The 14760-nt window shown below is 38.5% G+C and overlaps 1 protein-coding gene across 1 annotated transcript in view; it reads left to right on the top strand.

Annotated features, from left to right (window-relative positions):
- Positions 1-14760, top strand: part of THSD7B (thrombospondin type 1 domain containing 7B) — a gene marked incomplete at its 5' end in the record, with an annotated part of 807803 nt that overhangs the window by 203323 nt on the left and 589720 nt on the right. The window contains one exon of the mRNA XM_082630042.1: positions 1620-1868. Coding sequence (XP_082486168.1) covers positions 1620-1868 — 249 coding nt within the window. The remainder of the gene's footprint in view (positions 1-1619; positions 1869-14760) is intronic.

Consider the following 14760-nt stretch of genomic DNA (forward strand, 5'->3'; position numbering starts at 1 on the left):
TACATACTTTCCCAAGTCAGAAACTTGGAAACATTTTAATACTTCTCTCTTTTTAAACACATACAAAGGAACTATTGCCAAACCCTGTGTATTATTCCACCAAGTTTCATAGGCTCAATTTTGGAAGTCAGTGTTTGAACATTGACCCTTTCTTTGATTTACATTCCTGTCAAAATTATCCTTTTCTTCCCCAAAGTAATGGATGCCTTTGACTGAATAAAGGAAATACTAACAACAACAAAGTGAAAAAAAGAAAAAAATGCCAATAATACTCAAAATATTGTCTCCCTACATGAGTCTGATTTTCTCCCTTTAAAATTATTTAATGCTCAATTAAATCCAAATTCCTTAGCCTTTCCAGAAATCCCTTTTGAAGAACTACATACCTAATATTTATCCACATTCCTCTTTGAACTTTATGTGTCATAAATGGACACATTTATGACAATTGACAAGTTGGCTTTTACTTTCCCCCATTGGTGTGCTTGTGAATATTTGACCACCAGTTTTGGGGGTTGAAGGGGTCAGGGTAGGGTAAAGGGACTTGATTTATGACATTTGCTGTTTTCTATAGTGTAAATACTTCCACCATGGCTAATTTTAAGCTACTTACATGAAATCAACGGGCTTGCAAAATTCCTGAAAATTTTACAGTTGGTCCTTGTTAAACAGTAAATCCAGCTCTAGCATACCACTGGTTCGTATACCCACAAATTTTATCTCAGGGCTTCAAATATGCTACTTCCTTGAGTTAAAATAGTCTTCATTCCGTGCCTGAGAAGTTCCCATTAATCTTTTAAAATGCAGCTCAGGTGTCCTTCTGTCTTAGAACCTGCCTAACCCCTGCCCCCAGCTTTCCCAGGTGGTCTATCACTGCCTCATCAGTTTTTCTCCTCATCATTGTAAGTAAGTGCTTTTATGTTGAGTTCGTCACATTATCATGCTATCTTTTTATTTATCTGTTTTCCAATTACATTGTTAGTATTTGAAAGCACTTCAGTTTTGCAGATGAGGAAATTGATGCACAGAGCCTAACAGTATGGGGAAACATAATACCACATTTATGTATTTTTTAATTGCTTAGTATTTAAAAGAATGGACAGAATAATACTCGAAAGCTTACATTTACCTTTCTTTGACCTTAGACAAATGATTTAGCCCTCCTGACCTTAAGTATTGTCATCTACAAATGGACATAATAATTATGTATACTCAAGAGACTGTTGTAAGAAAGTGCCTGTGAAGTACAGTACAGTGTGTGACACCTAGGAACCACTGAACGATGGGTAACTCTAGGCTGTATCAGAGGTGAAAGCGCATGAGAAGAACCTCCGTTATTTCTGATGATGCTTTGGACAAGGTACAATGTGGACTCACCTTACACATGTGTCTTGCGAGAGTGAAATAACTTCACAGTTTCAGATGAAACAGAGCGTTCATTCTTAAAATGTATGTCCTTCAATATTTTATCATAATGCCTCTAACATTAAAAAAAATTCTCCTACTTGAACGCTATCCCAGATTTCAGGTTTTTTCTTTTCATCCAGAATAGGCACTTCATAATGTTGGTTGTACCCATTTAGTCTATGGCCTACAGTTTTCTGTTTCTTTTCCTTCAGCCTTTGCATGCAAGATTCCTTGCCTGTGACCATCCAGTCCTGCATCATGCCAAAAGACTGCGAAACCACCGAGTGGTCCTCCTGGAGCCCCTGCTCCAAGACGTGCCGTTCAGGGAGCCTCTCGCCAGGATTTAGAAGCAGGAGCCGGAACGTGAAGCACGTTGCTGTTGGAGGCGGAGAGGACTGCCCTGAACTTCTCGAGAAAGAGGCCTGCATTGTTGAAGGAGAACTTTTGCATTCATGTCCCAGGTATTGTGTATTCTTTGGCATGAGTGTTCAGTTGTTCTATATAATCTCATTTTATGTGGTATAGAGAGGTTAACAACAACTGTAGCTGTGACTTATGACTCAGTGCAGAGTTTCATATTAGGCAGTAAAGCCTAGGGGGGTAAGAACGTGGGTCATGTTGATTGCCTGGGCTCCAATCCTATTTCTAATTATGTGATTGTTATGACTTTCTAATTTATGTGAATTTTGGCAAGTGACTTAAATCTAGTGCCTCAGTTTACTTTTCTACTAGCAGTACTTACTTCATCCAGCACCTGGCATATCATAAATGCTTAATAACCATTAGTTATCATTACCTGACATGTCACACCTAATTTTTATTACAACCTAAGATGCCATTCATAAGCATCTTCATTTTGCAAATAAGGCTATTGATGCTCAGAGAGATTAAATAACTTCTGAGATTACATAGTTAATGAGTGATAGCTGCCTGATTCTAAGGATGCTCTTTCTCTGAAAGTCACTGCTGCTCTGGGCATTGTTTCTATTTCAGAGTCCCTAGGGAACCAGAGAATGCTGAGAAAGGTTGACATAAATTAGTAGCTAAATTTAATATCTTGATATTGGTTATATTTTGCCTGATTGTGTAGCCCTTGGTGAAGACCTCCAGTGCGTTTTCCTCTGGTTGTTGGCTTACAGTGGGATCAGTCTGATAATGACAGAAATCACTGGGGCTGGCTGTTTAGAAGTCTGTTGGGTATGAATTTGTAATAATTCCTGCTGGACAGCTGCCCTGAACTATATCTGAAATCTGTATTTTAGATTTAAATAGCTATTTTAGATGGAACTTTTCTATAGTCTCTGAGATTTCAGATCACTCCCTCTGTGAAAAATAAAATGAGGCAAAAAATAACTTCTTGTAGAAATTAATCATCTGGGGATATGTGAAGGGTAAGTGGGTTACAAACTCAGCTGGTGTTGTTGATGGGCCTGGTTATTCCTTAAACCTGAAATAAACCATGTATGGGCGGGGCAAAGGTTGAGGTTGGGGGTGGGTATAGAGGAACAAGTTCCTGTTTACACATTCATAGTCATTCACTTCCTCCACCTCACCACTGAAATCAGGGTCGATTCAACATACTCCTTACGTATTGATTGTTCATTTTTTACTAAAATGACTCCTTAGATTTACATCATTTCTTGCCTGAAAAGCAGAGAAAGCAGATGTAGTTCACAATCCTTGACAGATTAACCTGTTGTCACAGAATCCTCCCTAATTGTATTGAGTTTGTGTCCAATCTTTCAAGATACTAATTTGGGGCAAAACATGGGATTGGAAAGAAAACCTGAGGTCTCTGTCCCTTTTGAACTTGGATAGGCTTTGGGTTAGAATTGCATCGCCATCACACTTAAAGTGTGTGCCCTTGGACAAGCTATACAACTTCTCTAAGACATTTTCCTCTTCAGTAAAAGTGTCTAATTATACTGCCTGTGTTGAAGGTTGAACAGCTACAGACTAGCACTGTCTGTCCCAGTGCTCAGCACATGAGGCACTACACGAATACTGACTCTTATTGTTGCTCTTTGCAGGTGGGTTTTGGTTTCATTTCCTCCAGTAAGAGAATCCCTCCTTTCCTTGGAAGGCATACAGTAGCAATTTAATGGAGTAGACAGTTATTTCTTCTGGGTGATTTGGAGACTTTTTTTCCCCCATGGAGGCCTTATTTAGGAGGGTTCTCAACGTTAGGCTGCTAGGAATAGAATCTGGGTTTAATGATGACCTTGACCTTGGCGCCTGTTTTCTTCATTCCTTTCATGGAATGGCATGACCTCTTCCTGATATTTTTAACAGTTTTTTGATTTATAGACATCCCCCTATTTTTTTTCTTCTCTTTTCTTTATTAATAACTATTACGATTCTGTTGGAATCATCAGAGTGGTTCCTCCTTGATGATGTTGAGAAAGTTGAGTTGGATAACCTTTTGTTAAAGAACGACTACCTTTTATTGAGCATCTACTGTTGGCCAATAACTATATCAGAGATTTTATAAAGATTATTTAGAATAACATAGAATGTATTATCCAAATAGAACATTTTTGAGAGTAAGAGGGATGTATATCGATACTGTTCGGATTCAAATTGAAGTCCATTTGACTTCAAGGTCAGTGCTCTTTCCAATACATCACACTGACCCTAATGATAATCATAGTGAAGACACACACCCAGATAAGGGTATAGACACACATATACATGTATTCATATGTATCATTTTTTTCCAAGAATATACCGTGGAATGGTAATACTTCAAGATGTACCCAAGATTAATTTCTGTATTTTTCATTTGATTGAACCTTAACATCTGAAAACAGAGCCTGACAAGGTTCATTGGAGATGAACCTGGGCCTCTAGTTCTGCTGTTTGGAAATGTTACTGAGTATGACATTTTCTAAAAACCTTCTCAAATAGTGAATTTGTAGGAAATAGGAGTCTTTGAAAATTCACTGAATACCAACCAGTGTTTCCCAGGGAGACTGATGTGTTAACTAATGATCCCACTTTGTGGTGGAAAAGAGCATGTATAAATAATAGCAACAAAATTAACATTGGCTGACATTCTTATTTGTCTGAAATCCGAGCTTTGGCCTCTACCACAGGAAAGCATAAAGGCCGTGTGCTAACTTTTGTTTCTACTTGGACACCAGTGATTAAAATTCATTGTGAACAAGGGAAATGGAAACAAAAATCTCTGAGGGAACAAAAATGTCCATTTTTCCTTTCCCAGAATTCATGAGCACTTCATATGCATCAAGCAATTTAATTCACCATCCTTCTCCCCAGCAGGCAAATGTCCTCTCTTAGAATGCTGTTTGGCTTTTACCCTTCCACCATATTTGCTATAGGAGATGTGTTCCTTTTCTCAATAAATATACTCTGAGCTCTTCCTATGTACCAAGCAGTACGTTAATTGTTTCCAATACCTCAGAGAACACATTAGACAAAGTTCCCTCCCCCTTGTGGGACCTAAATTTTAGTGAAGATATACCAAATAAATAAAATAAATAAAATAAACTATATACTTTGTGTACAAGATATGGAAAAAATGAAGCATTGGAGCAGGGTAAAGATAGAGGCTTCTGGGGTGCTGTGATGGGGGATCAGCTCAGGTTACAGAATTAAAGAGAGTGTCCTTAGAGAAGCCTCATTTGAACTAGCAGGATCTGGGGGGAGGACTTGAAGGAAGTGAGGAAATTAGCCTTTCAGGTAATTAGAGGAAGAATATTCCAAAAAGAGATAAGCTAGATATGTGCTCTGGTTCCTACATGTTCATAGTGCTCACAACGGTTTTTTTTTTTTTTTTTTTTTTTTTCTTTTTGCGGTATGCGGGCCTCTCACTGTTGTGGCCTCTCCCGTTGCGGAGCACAGGCCCCGGATGCGCAGGCCCAGCAGCCACGGCTCATGGGCCCAGCCGCTCCGCGGCATATGGGATCCTCCCAGACCGGGGCACGAACCCGTATCCCCTGCATCGGCAGGCGGACTCTCAACCACTGCGCCACCAGGGAGGCCCTCACAACGGTTTTTAGTTGCATAGCTTGGGGGCTACTCATCTCACCAGCTGGACTCCACTGATCAGCATTTTCACTATGAACACTATGTGTGCCAATCCCTAAGGCATGATTCCATGAAAGGAAATGTGACCATGAGGAACCCCTTCTCGAAGAGCTCCCTGAGACTGAACACTTTGGAAGCACCTCAGGGCAGCTAGCATAAGTTAACCTGAAAGGAGACAGAGACCAGCCTATGTTAAGCTAACTTGGGAAATTTTAGAACTATAGTTGGTCCTTGAACAGCAGGGGTTTGAACTGCACAGGTACTCTTAGAGGTGGATAGTTTTGAATAGTAAATGCTACAGCACCGCATGATCTGAGGTTGGTTGAATCCATAGACGCAGAACCATGGATGCAAAGGGTGACTATCAGTTATAGCAGATTTTCTGACTGCATGGAGGATTATCACCCCTAACCCCACATTGTTCAAGGGTCAACTGTATAAGGGAGTTAGCATTGTGTAGCCTTAAGCTCGTCTCAAAAGTATGCTATTTTTGACCAAGATATATGTAGACTCCATGAAACCCCTTTCTTCAGTATTATACAGTCTACTTGAAATTTTGTGCTCCCTCCCTCCAACATAACACTAAGAAATCATGCTGTACATTATGGGGTTGGGATAGAAATGAGAGATATGGGACAAATCTGCTTGTCACTGGCTACCTTTTCTATTGGTGTGTTTACCTCTTATCATTGTCATCATGGCTTTAGGCATTATGTTACTCTCTGCCTCAAAACACTGAAAGATATGTGCTTTATAAGATGCCTTGGCACTTGGGTTATTTCTTTTGTCCCAATTAACATCTAAAGTATTAGATCCTACATCTCAAATAAGAGGGAGGTGAAAAGCATTCTAAGACCATAAGTGATAAGGTGGCCCTGTTTACTAGATAACATAAGGAAAGGCAGCGGACACAGGTAGCTGAAACATGACTTGATGCTGGAACAGCTATGACTCCAGATCCTTCGTGCTTAAGCTGAGAGCCTGTTTTGGCTGAAGACACTGTAACACACAAGAATACTGAAAAATGTCAACATCTTTCTTGGTCACCTCAGATGACCTACCAGCAACTTCTACCACCTCACCAGGAGGCTTTCACACCAAAATGTCTGTTCTACTTCTTAAATGATCATTTAGAGTTTAAAATTGAATATAAGACACTGCTGTTATAAAGACCAACATAGAGTAAAACTTTAAAGATGATCTCAAGGCAGAAGCTGCATGGCTGATTGTATTACATAGACTGTGTGATATTACTGCACAGAAAAGCCAATTTCCTAAACATTGCTTCAACACTCCAGTCTGGCACTGAATAGATGGGGTCTCATAATTTGTCCCTCCTTATCTCTGGTATGTATGAGTTTACTATGGGTGAACTAGAGATTCTTCGCAAAAGGTCTGTCTGTGCAGACTCATACTGAGAGGTCTATCTGGGTCTCCTGCATCCCACTTTGATGTGCTTCTAAAACAACCCCCTGTGACCAGCCTGTTTTTTCCTATCGTCTCTTTAAGGCACTGAACCTGATTTTAGATTTTCTAAAATCTAAAATTTTCTCAAGTTTTCCTTGAGAAAACTCTGGGGATTAGTTGATGGATTTTTTAGATGAGTGTTGAAGCCAGGAATGGTGCCAGCAGAAGGGATGGTGAGTAAAACTTGGCTTGGTAGTTGGCTTCCTCTGCCCATTGGAACGAAGTGAGTGCTGGAACAGGGTTAACATGTCTTGAAGAGATGTTTGTTCAACACCTGCTTCAGACTGTCGCTGTGCTAATTGCTGGAGAATTCAGGAGATTTTAGTCTGTGTTCACTTAGTTTATTCATCTTCGGAATCCTGTGTAATATACTCATTAAAAACTAGAACATCTTGGGCTTCCGTGGTGGCGCAGTGGTTGAGGGTCCGCCTGCCGATGCAGGGGACATGGGTTCGTGCCCCGGTCCGGGAAGATCCCACGTGCCATGGAGCGGCTGGGCCCGTGAGCCATGGCCGCTGAGCCTGTGCGTCCAGAGCCTGTGCTCCGCAACGGGAGAGGCCACAACAGTGAGAGGCCCACGTACTGCAAAAAACAAAAAGATAAACAAAAACTAGAACATCTTGAACTGATACCCATGTTCTTTAAGAGTGTTTCATAGTTAGTAATGTTCCCGCACATCATTCCAAACATATGTATCTGGATTTTTTGTTAATGCATTTTTATCCCCTACTTTAGAGCGGGTAGCACCTATAAAAGGGCCTGGCTCAGAGTAAATGCTCAGCAGACAATGGATGAATCATTAAATGTGGGGCAGATCCAGAACAATATTATGCACAGGGTACTTTATTCCAGGCTGATACTTATTATATTATGTGTGTGAAGGATTCAAAGTCATTTCTTATAAAGAGCATCTAAAATTGGCATCATCAAGGAGATTACATAATGATGCCTACCCAGGGAAGGAATAAACACACAGAGCTTGATGTGACTTGGTCCCCAATGGCTGCCTTGCTTTTGCTAAGTGTGTCTGGTTTTCCAGATAAGAAGTTTCTGTCTTCATTGGTTATAAGAGTAGCTTCGAGAAGGATGAGTAATGAGATCACAATCTGAATATGTAAGTTTGCCTTCTGGAAAAGAATGGCACACACGTCACCTACCATCTTTAATGTATCTTTTCAATTGATCGTCTACCACAGCACCTAACACCCTGCACATAATAGAAGCTCAATAAATGGTTGTTAAATGAATTAATGGGTTCTTTAAGGAAGCTTTTTTTAAAAATTGTTTTAATTAAGCAGCTCTTTGCAGGACTTGAGGAGTAAAGGAGTCATGACCTGGAACCCTCAGGAGAATCTGTTTCAGGAAAGAAACGACAGTTTCAAAGAATCTGTAAATTGTTTCAGCAGAAGGAGACTGATGCCTTTTTACTGAGTCCAGCTTTTACTGGTGCATATTGTTCCATGAGTTCCCATTGTGCCACTTTCAGCTCTCCTGGATGGAAGATCTGTTCCCCGTTAGTGTAAGAAAGTTAATGTACTACTAAGTGCTGTGCGTAGTGATAGAAATCTCTTAATAATACATATGTGGAGTTTGGCTAGCAAAGCCATCTGCCAGAGAGCTTTGCACTTCAGAGTAGCTTTCCATAATCAATAGTCCCACTCTGTTCAATAAAAGATTACTAGAGCGTAAGATGTATAAAGCTTGATTGGCTCCCTTTATTTTGGTCGTCTGTTCAGCAAAAAATGACAAGTTAATTCTTTTCTAAATGAATTTACAACTTTAAAAGGACAACAGATATTATCATAAATTAGTCTTGCTGCAGTACACTGATTTTTAATATACACACATTTAATTTGAATACCTTGCACTAGGGTTTCAATTCCAAGAGTGTTTGCAAATCTATATGTGCTTAGTCAAAACAGGACCATTCACTAATGCAATTATTCTTTCAGTCTGTCATCATTAAATCACTTAAGATTCTATTCCATGTTGCTTTGCTTTAAATCTAAGCCTTTAGAAGAAGGAGAAAAGAAATTCACATTTTGTAAGCAATTCTAAGTATTCTGAAAGTGACAAAGCATGCATTCTAAAGGGCAGGGGTTGCTATAAAACTCTGATGGTCCTGCCATCCTACTGCTTTTAGAATTACTTTATGTCACCTTAGTAGGATGGAAGTCTTTTAAAAATAGTCACTAAATGTGCCTACTTTTCTAATTTTGGCTTTGCTAATTTAGGATATATCTATTCCTTGCTTCAGAACAATGCATTCATTCCTTATTCCTTCTGCCCTCCCCCCATCAATTGGAGAGGTCTGAATACAGGATTCCTTAGGTTAGACAACATCACTCTCAGGAAGACAAGCTGGCTATCTGGGCGATTGAATTTCTGGCCCTCGAGTAGCTTTTCCTAATTCAGAATTTGTCTCCTCTATCTCTTCATGGGAATATGTATTCCCACCATTAGAAATTTCTTTCTTTAGTTTAATCTTGGTTTCTTCTTTTAAACTGCGTATACCTTTTTAGAATGATAAAATGTTTAATATTAACTTTGAATATGTATCTTGTGAATACATTTATTCATTTCCTAAGAATAGACTTAAATTATGGGGTACATATGAAGAAATTGGACAGTGAGTTCCAGGTGTGGGAGAAAGCTTCAGAAAGCAGATTCTAGAAGGTAAATGAAGAAAAACTGAATTTCACAGTTATAATACATGGTCGCCCTGATGTCTGAGATCTTGTCCCCTTTCCTGGGCTGTCTCAGGTAAGAATTCAGTGCCAAGCAATTGTGCTGCTAGTACTTGGGACAAAAGCAATTTAGAATCATTCTTTTTGTTTGTTTGTTTTTACAACTTTATTGGAGTATAATTGCTTTACAATGGTGTGTTAGTTTCTGCTTTATAACAAAGTGAATCAGTTATACATATACATCTGTTCCCACATCCCTTCCCTCTTGCATCTCCCTCCCTCCCACCCTCCCTATCCCAGCCCTCCAGGCGGTCACAAAGCACCGAGCTGATCTCCCTGTGCTATGCGGCTGCCTCCCACTAGCTATCTACCTTACGTTTGGTAGTGTATATATGTCCATGCCTCTCTCTCGCTTTGTCATAGCATACCCTTCCCCCTTCCCATATCCTCAAGTCCATTCTCAAGTAGGTCTGTGTCTTTATTGTTGTTTTACACCTAGGTTCTTCATGACATTTTTTCCCTTAAATTCCATATATATGTGTTAGCATATGGTATTTGTCTTTCTCTTTCTGACTTAATTCATTCTGTATGACAGACTCTAGGTCTATCCACCTCATTACAAATAGCTCAGTTTCATTTCTTTTTATGGCTGAGTAATGTTCCATTGTATATATGTGCCACATCTTCTTTATCCATTCATCCGATGATGGACACTTAGGTTGTTTCCATCTCCAGGCTATTGTAAATAGGGCTGCTATGAACATTTTGGTACATGACTCTTTTTGAATTATGGTTTTCTCAGGGTATATGCCTAGTAGTGGGATTGCTGGGTCATATGGTAGTTCTATCTGTAGTTTTTTAAGGAACCTCCATACCGTTCTCCATAGCGGCTGTACCAATTCACATTCCCACCAGCAGTGCAAGAGTGTTCCCTTTTCTCCACACCCTCTCTAGCATTTATTGTTTCTAGATTTTTTGATGATGGCCATTCTGACTGGTGTGAGATGATATCTCATTGTAGTTTTGATTTTCATTTTTCTAATGATTAATGATGTTGAGCATTCTTTCTTGTGTTTGTTGGCAATCTCTATATCTTCTTTGGAGAAATGTCTATTTAGGTGTTCTGCCCATTTTTGGATTGGGTTGTTTGGTTTTTTGTTATTGAGCTGCATGAGCTGCTTGTAAATTTTGGAGCTAAATCCTTTGTCAGTTGCTTCATTTGCAAATATTTTCTCCCATTCTGAGGGTTGTCTTTTTGTCTTATTTATGGTTTCCTTTGCTGTGCAAAAGCTTTGAAGTTTCATTTGGTCCCATGTGCTTATTTTTGATTTTATTATCATTTCTCTAGGAGGTGGGTCAAAAAGGATCTTGCTGTGATTTATGTCATAGAGTGTTCTGCCTATGTTTTCCTCTAAGAATTTGATAGTTTCTGGCCTTACATTTAGGTCCTTAATCCATTTTGAGCTTACTTTTGTGTATGGTGTTAGGGAGTGATCTAATCTCATACTTTTACATGTCCCTGTCCAGTTTTCCCAGCACCACTTATTGAAGAGGCTGTCCTTTCTCCACTGTACATTCCTGCCTCCTTTATCAAAGATAAGGTGACCATATGTGCATGGATTTATCTCTGGGCTTTCTATCCTGTTCCATTGATCTATCTTTCTGTTTTTTTGCTAGTACCATACTGTCTTGATTACTGTAGCTTGGTAGTATAGTCTGAAGTCAGGGAGTCTGATTCCTCCAGCTCCGTTTTTCATTCACAAGATTGCTTTGGATATTCGGGGTCTTTTGTGTGTCCATACAAATTGTGAAATTTTTGTTGTATTTCTGTGAAAAATGCCAGTGGTAGTTTAATAGGGATTGCATTGAATCTGTAGATTGCTTTGGGTAGTAGAGTCATTTTCACAATGTTGATTCTTCCAATCCAAGAACATGGTATATCTCTCCATTTATTTGTAACATCTTTAATTTCTTTCATCGGTGTCTTATAATTTTCTGCGTACAGGTCTTTTGTCTCCTTAGGCAGTTTTATTCCTAGATATTTTATTCTTTTTGTTGCAGTGGTAAATGGGAGTGTTTCCTTAATTTCACTTGCAGATTTTTCATCATTAGTATATAAGAATGCCAGAGATTTCTGTGCATTAATTTTGTATCCTGCTACTTTACCAAATTCATTGATTAGCTCTAGTAGTTTTCTGGTAGCATCTTTAGGATTCTCTATGTATAGTATCATGTCATCTGCAAACAGTGACAGTTTTACTTCTTCTTTTCCGATTTGGATTCCTTTTATTTACTTTTCTTCTCTGATTGCTGTGTCTAAAACTTCTAAAACTATGTTGAATAAGAGTGGTGAGAGTGGTCAACCTTGTCTTGTTCCTGTTCTTAGTGGAAATGCTTTCAGTTTTTCACCATTGAGGACGATGTTGGCTGTGGGTTTGTCATATATGGCCTTTATTATATTGAGGAAAGTTCCCTCTATGCCTACTTTCTGCAGGGTTTTTATTATAAATGGGTGTTGAATTTTGTCAAAAGCTTTCTTTGCATCTATTGAGATGATCATATGGTTTTTCTCCTTCAGTTTGTTAATGTGGTGTATCATGTTGATTGATTTGCGTATATTGAAGAATCCTTGTATTCCTGGAATAAACCCCACTTGATGATGGTGTATGATCCTTTTAATGTGTTGTTGGATTCTGTTTGCTAGTATTTTGTTGAGGATATTTACCTCTATGTTCATCAGTGATATTGGCCTGTAGTTTTCTTTCTTTGTGACATCCTTGTCTGGTTTTGGTATCAGGGTGATGGTGTCCTCGTAGAATGAGTTTGGGAGTGTTCCTCCCTCTGCTATATTTTGGAAGAGTTTGAGAAGGATAGGTGTTAGCTCTTCTCTAAATATTTGATAGAATTCACCTGTGAAGCCATCTGGTCCTGGGCTTTTGTTTGTTGCAAAATTTTTAACCACAGTTTCAATTTCAGTGCTTGTGATTGGTCTGTTCATATTTTCTATTTCTTCCTGATTCAGTCTTGGCAGGTTGTGCATTTCTAAGAATTTATCCATTTCTTCCAAGTTGTCCATTTTATTGGCATAGAGTTGCTTGTAGTAATCTCTTATGATCTTTTGTATTTCTTCAGTGTCAGTTGTTACTGCTCCTTTTTCATTTCTAATTCTATTGGTTTGAGTCTTCTCCCATTTTCCTTCATGAGTCTGGCTAATGGTTTATCAATTTTGTTTATCTTCTCAAAGAACCAGCTTTTAGTTTTATTGATCTTTGCTATCGTTTCCTTCATTTCTTTTTCATTTATTTTTGATCTGATTTTTATGATTTTTTTCCTTCTGCTAACTTTGGGGTTTTGTTGTTCTTCTTTCTCTAATTGCTTTAGGTACAAGGTTAGGTTGTTTATTCGAGATGTTTCCTCTTTCTTAAGGTAGGATTGTATTGCTATAAACTTCCCTCTTAGAACTGCTTTTGCTGCATCCCATAGGTTTTGGGTCATCGTGTCTCCATTGTCATTTTGTTTCTTGGTATTTTTTGATTTACTTTTTGATTTCTTCAGTGATCACTTCGTTACTAAGCTGTGTATTGTTTAGCCTCCATGTATTTGTATTTTTTACAGATCTTTTCCTGTAATTGATATCTAGTCTCATAGCACTGTGGTCGGAAAAGATACTTGATATAATTTCAATTTTCTTAAATTTACCAAGGCTTGATTTGTGACCCAAGATATGATCTATCCTGGAGAATGTTCCATGAGAACTTGAGAAGAAATTGTATTCTGTTGTTTTTGGATGGAATGTCCTATAAATATCAGTTAAGTCCATCTTGTTTAACGTATCATGTAAAGCTTGTGTTTCCTTATTTATTTTCATTTTGGATGATCTGTCCATTGGTGAAAGTGGGGTGTTAAAGTCCCCTACTATGAATATGTTACTGTCGATTTCCCCTTTTATGGCTGTTAGTATTTGCCTTATGTACTGAGATCCTCTATGTTGGGTGTGTAAATATTTACAATTGTTATATCTTCTTCTTGGATCGATCCCTTGACCATTATGTAGTGTCCCTCTTTGTCTCTTCTAATAGTCTTTATTTTAAAGTCTATTTTGTCTGATATGAGAATTGCTACTCCAGCTTTCTTTTGGTTTCCATTTGCATGGAATATCTTTTTCCATCCCCTTACTTTCACTCTGTATATGTCTCTAGGTCTGAAGTGGGTCTCGTGTAGACAGCATATATATATGGGTCTTGTTTTTGTATCCATTTAGCCAATCTGTGTCTTTTGGTGGGAGCATTTAATCCATTTACATTTAAGGTAATTATCAATATGCATGTTCCTATTCCCATTTTCTTAATTGTTTTGGGTTTGTTATTGTAGGTCTTTTCCTTCTGTTGTGTTTCTTGCCTAGAGAAGTTCCTTTAGCATTTGTTGTAAAGCTGGTTTGGTGGTGCTGAACTCTCTCAGCTTTTGCTTGTCTGTAAACGTTTTAATTTCTCCATCAAACCTGAATGAGATCCTTGCTGTGTAGAGTAATCTTGGTTGCAGGTTTTCCTCCTTCATCACTTTAAATATGTCCTGCCAGTCCCTTCTGGCTTGCAGAGTTTCTGCTGAAAGATCAGCTGTTAACCTTATGGGGATTCCCTTGTGTGTTATTTGTTGTTTTTCCCTTGCTGCTTTTAATATGTTTTATTTGTATTTAATTTTTGACAGTTTGATTAATATGTGTATTGGAGGAATTCTCCTTGGATTTATCCTGTATGGGACTCTCTGTGCCTCCTGGACTTGATTAACTATTTCCTTTCCCATATTGGGGAAGTTTTCAACTATAATCTCTTCAAATATTTTCTCAGTCCCTTTCTTTTTCTCTTCTTCTTCTGGAACCCCTATAATTCAAATGTTGGTGCATTTAATGTTGTCCCAGAGGTCTCTGAGACTGTCCTCAGTTCTTTTCATTCTTTTTTCTTTATTCTGCTCTGGAGCAGTTATTTCCACTATTTTATCTTCCAGGTCACTTATCCGTTCTTCTGCCTCAGTTATTCTGCTATTGATCCCATCTAGAGCATTTTTAATTTCATTTATTGTGTTGTTCATCATTGCTTGTTTCATTTTTAGTTCTTCTAGGTCCTTGTTAAATGTTTCTTGCATTTTGTCTATT

The sequence above is a fragment of the Mesoplodon mirus genome (genome assembly GCF_964341445.2).
Source record: "Mesoplodon mirus genome assembly, chromosome: 8".
Lineage (NCBI taxonomy): Eukaryota > Metazoa > Chordata > Mammalia > Artiodactyla > Ziphiidae > Mesoplodon > Mesoplodon mirus.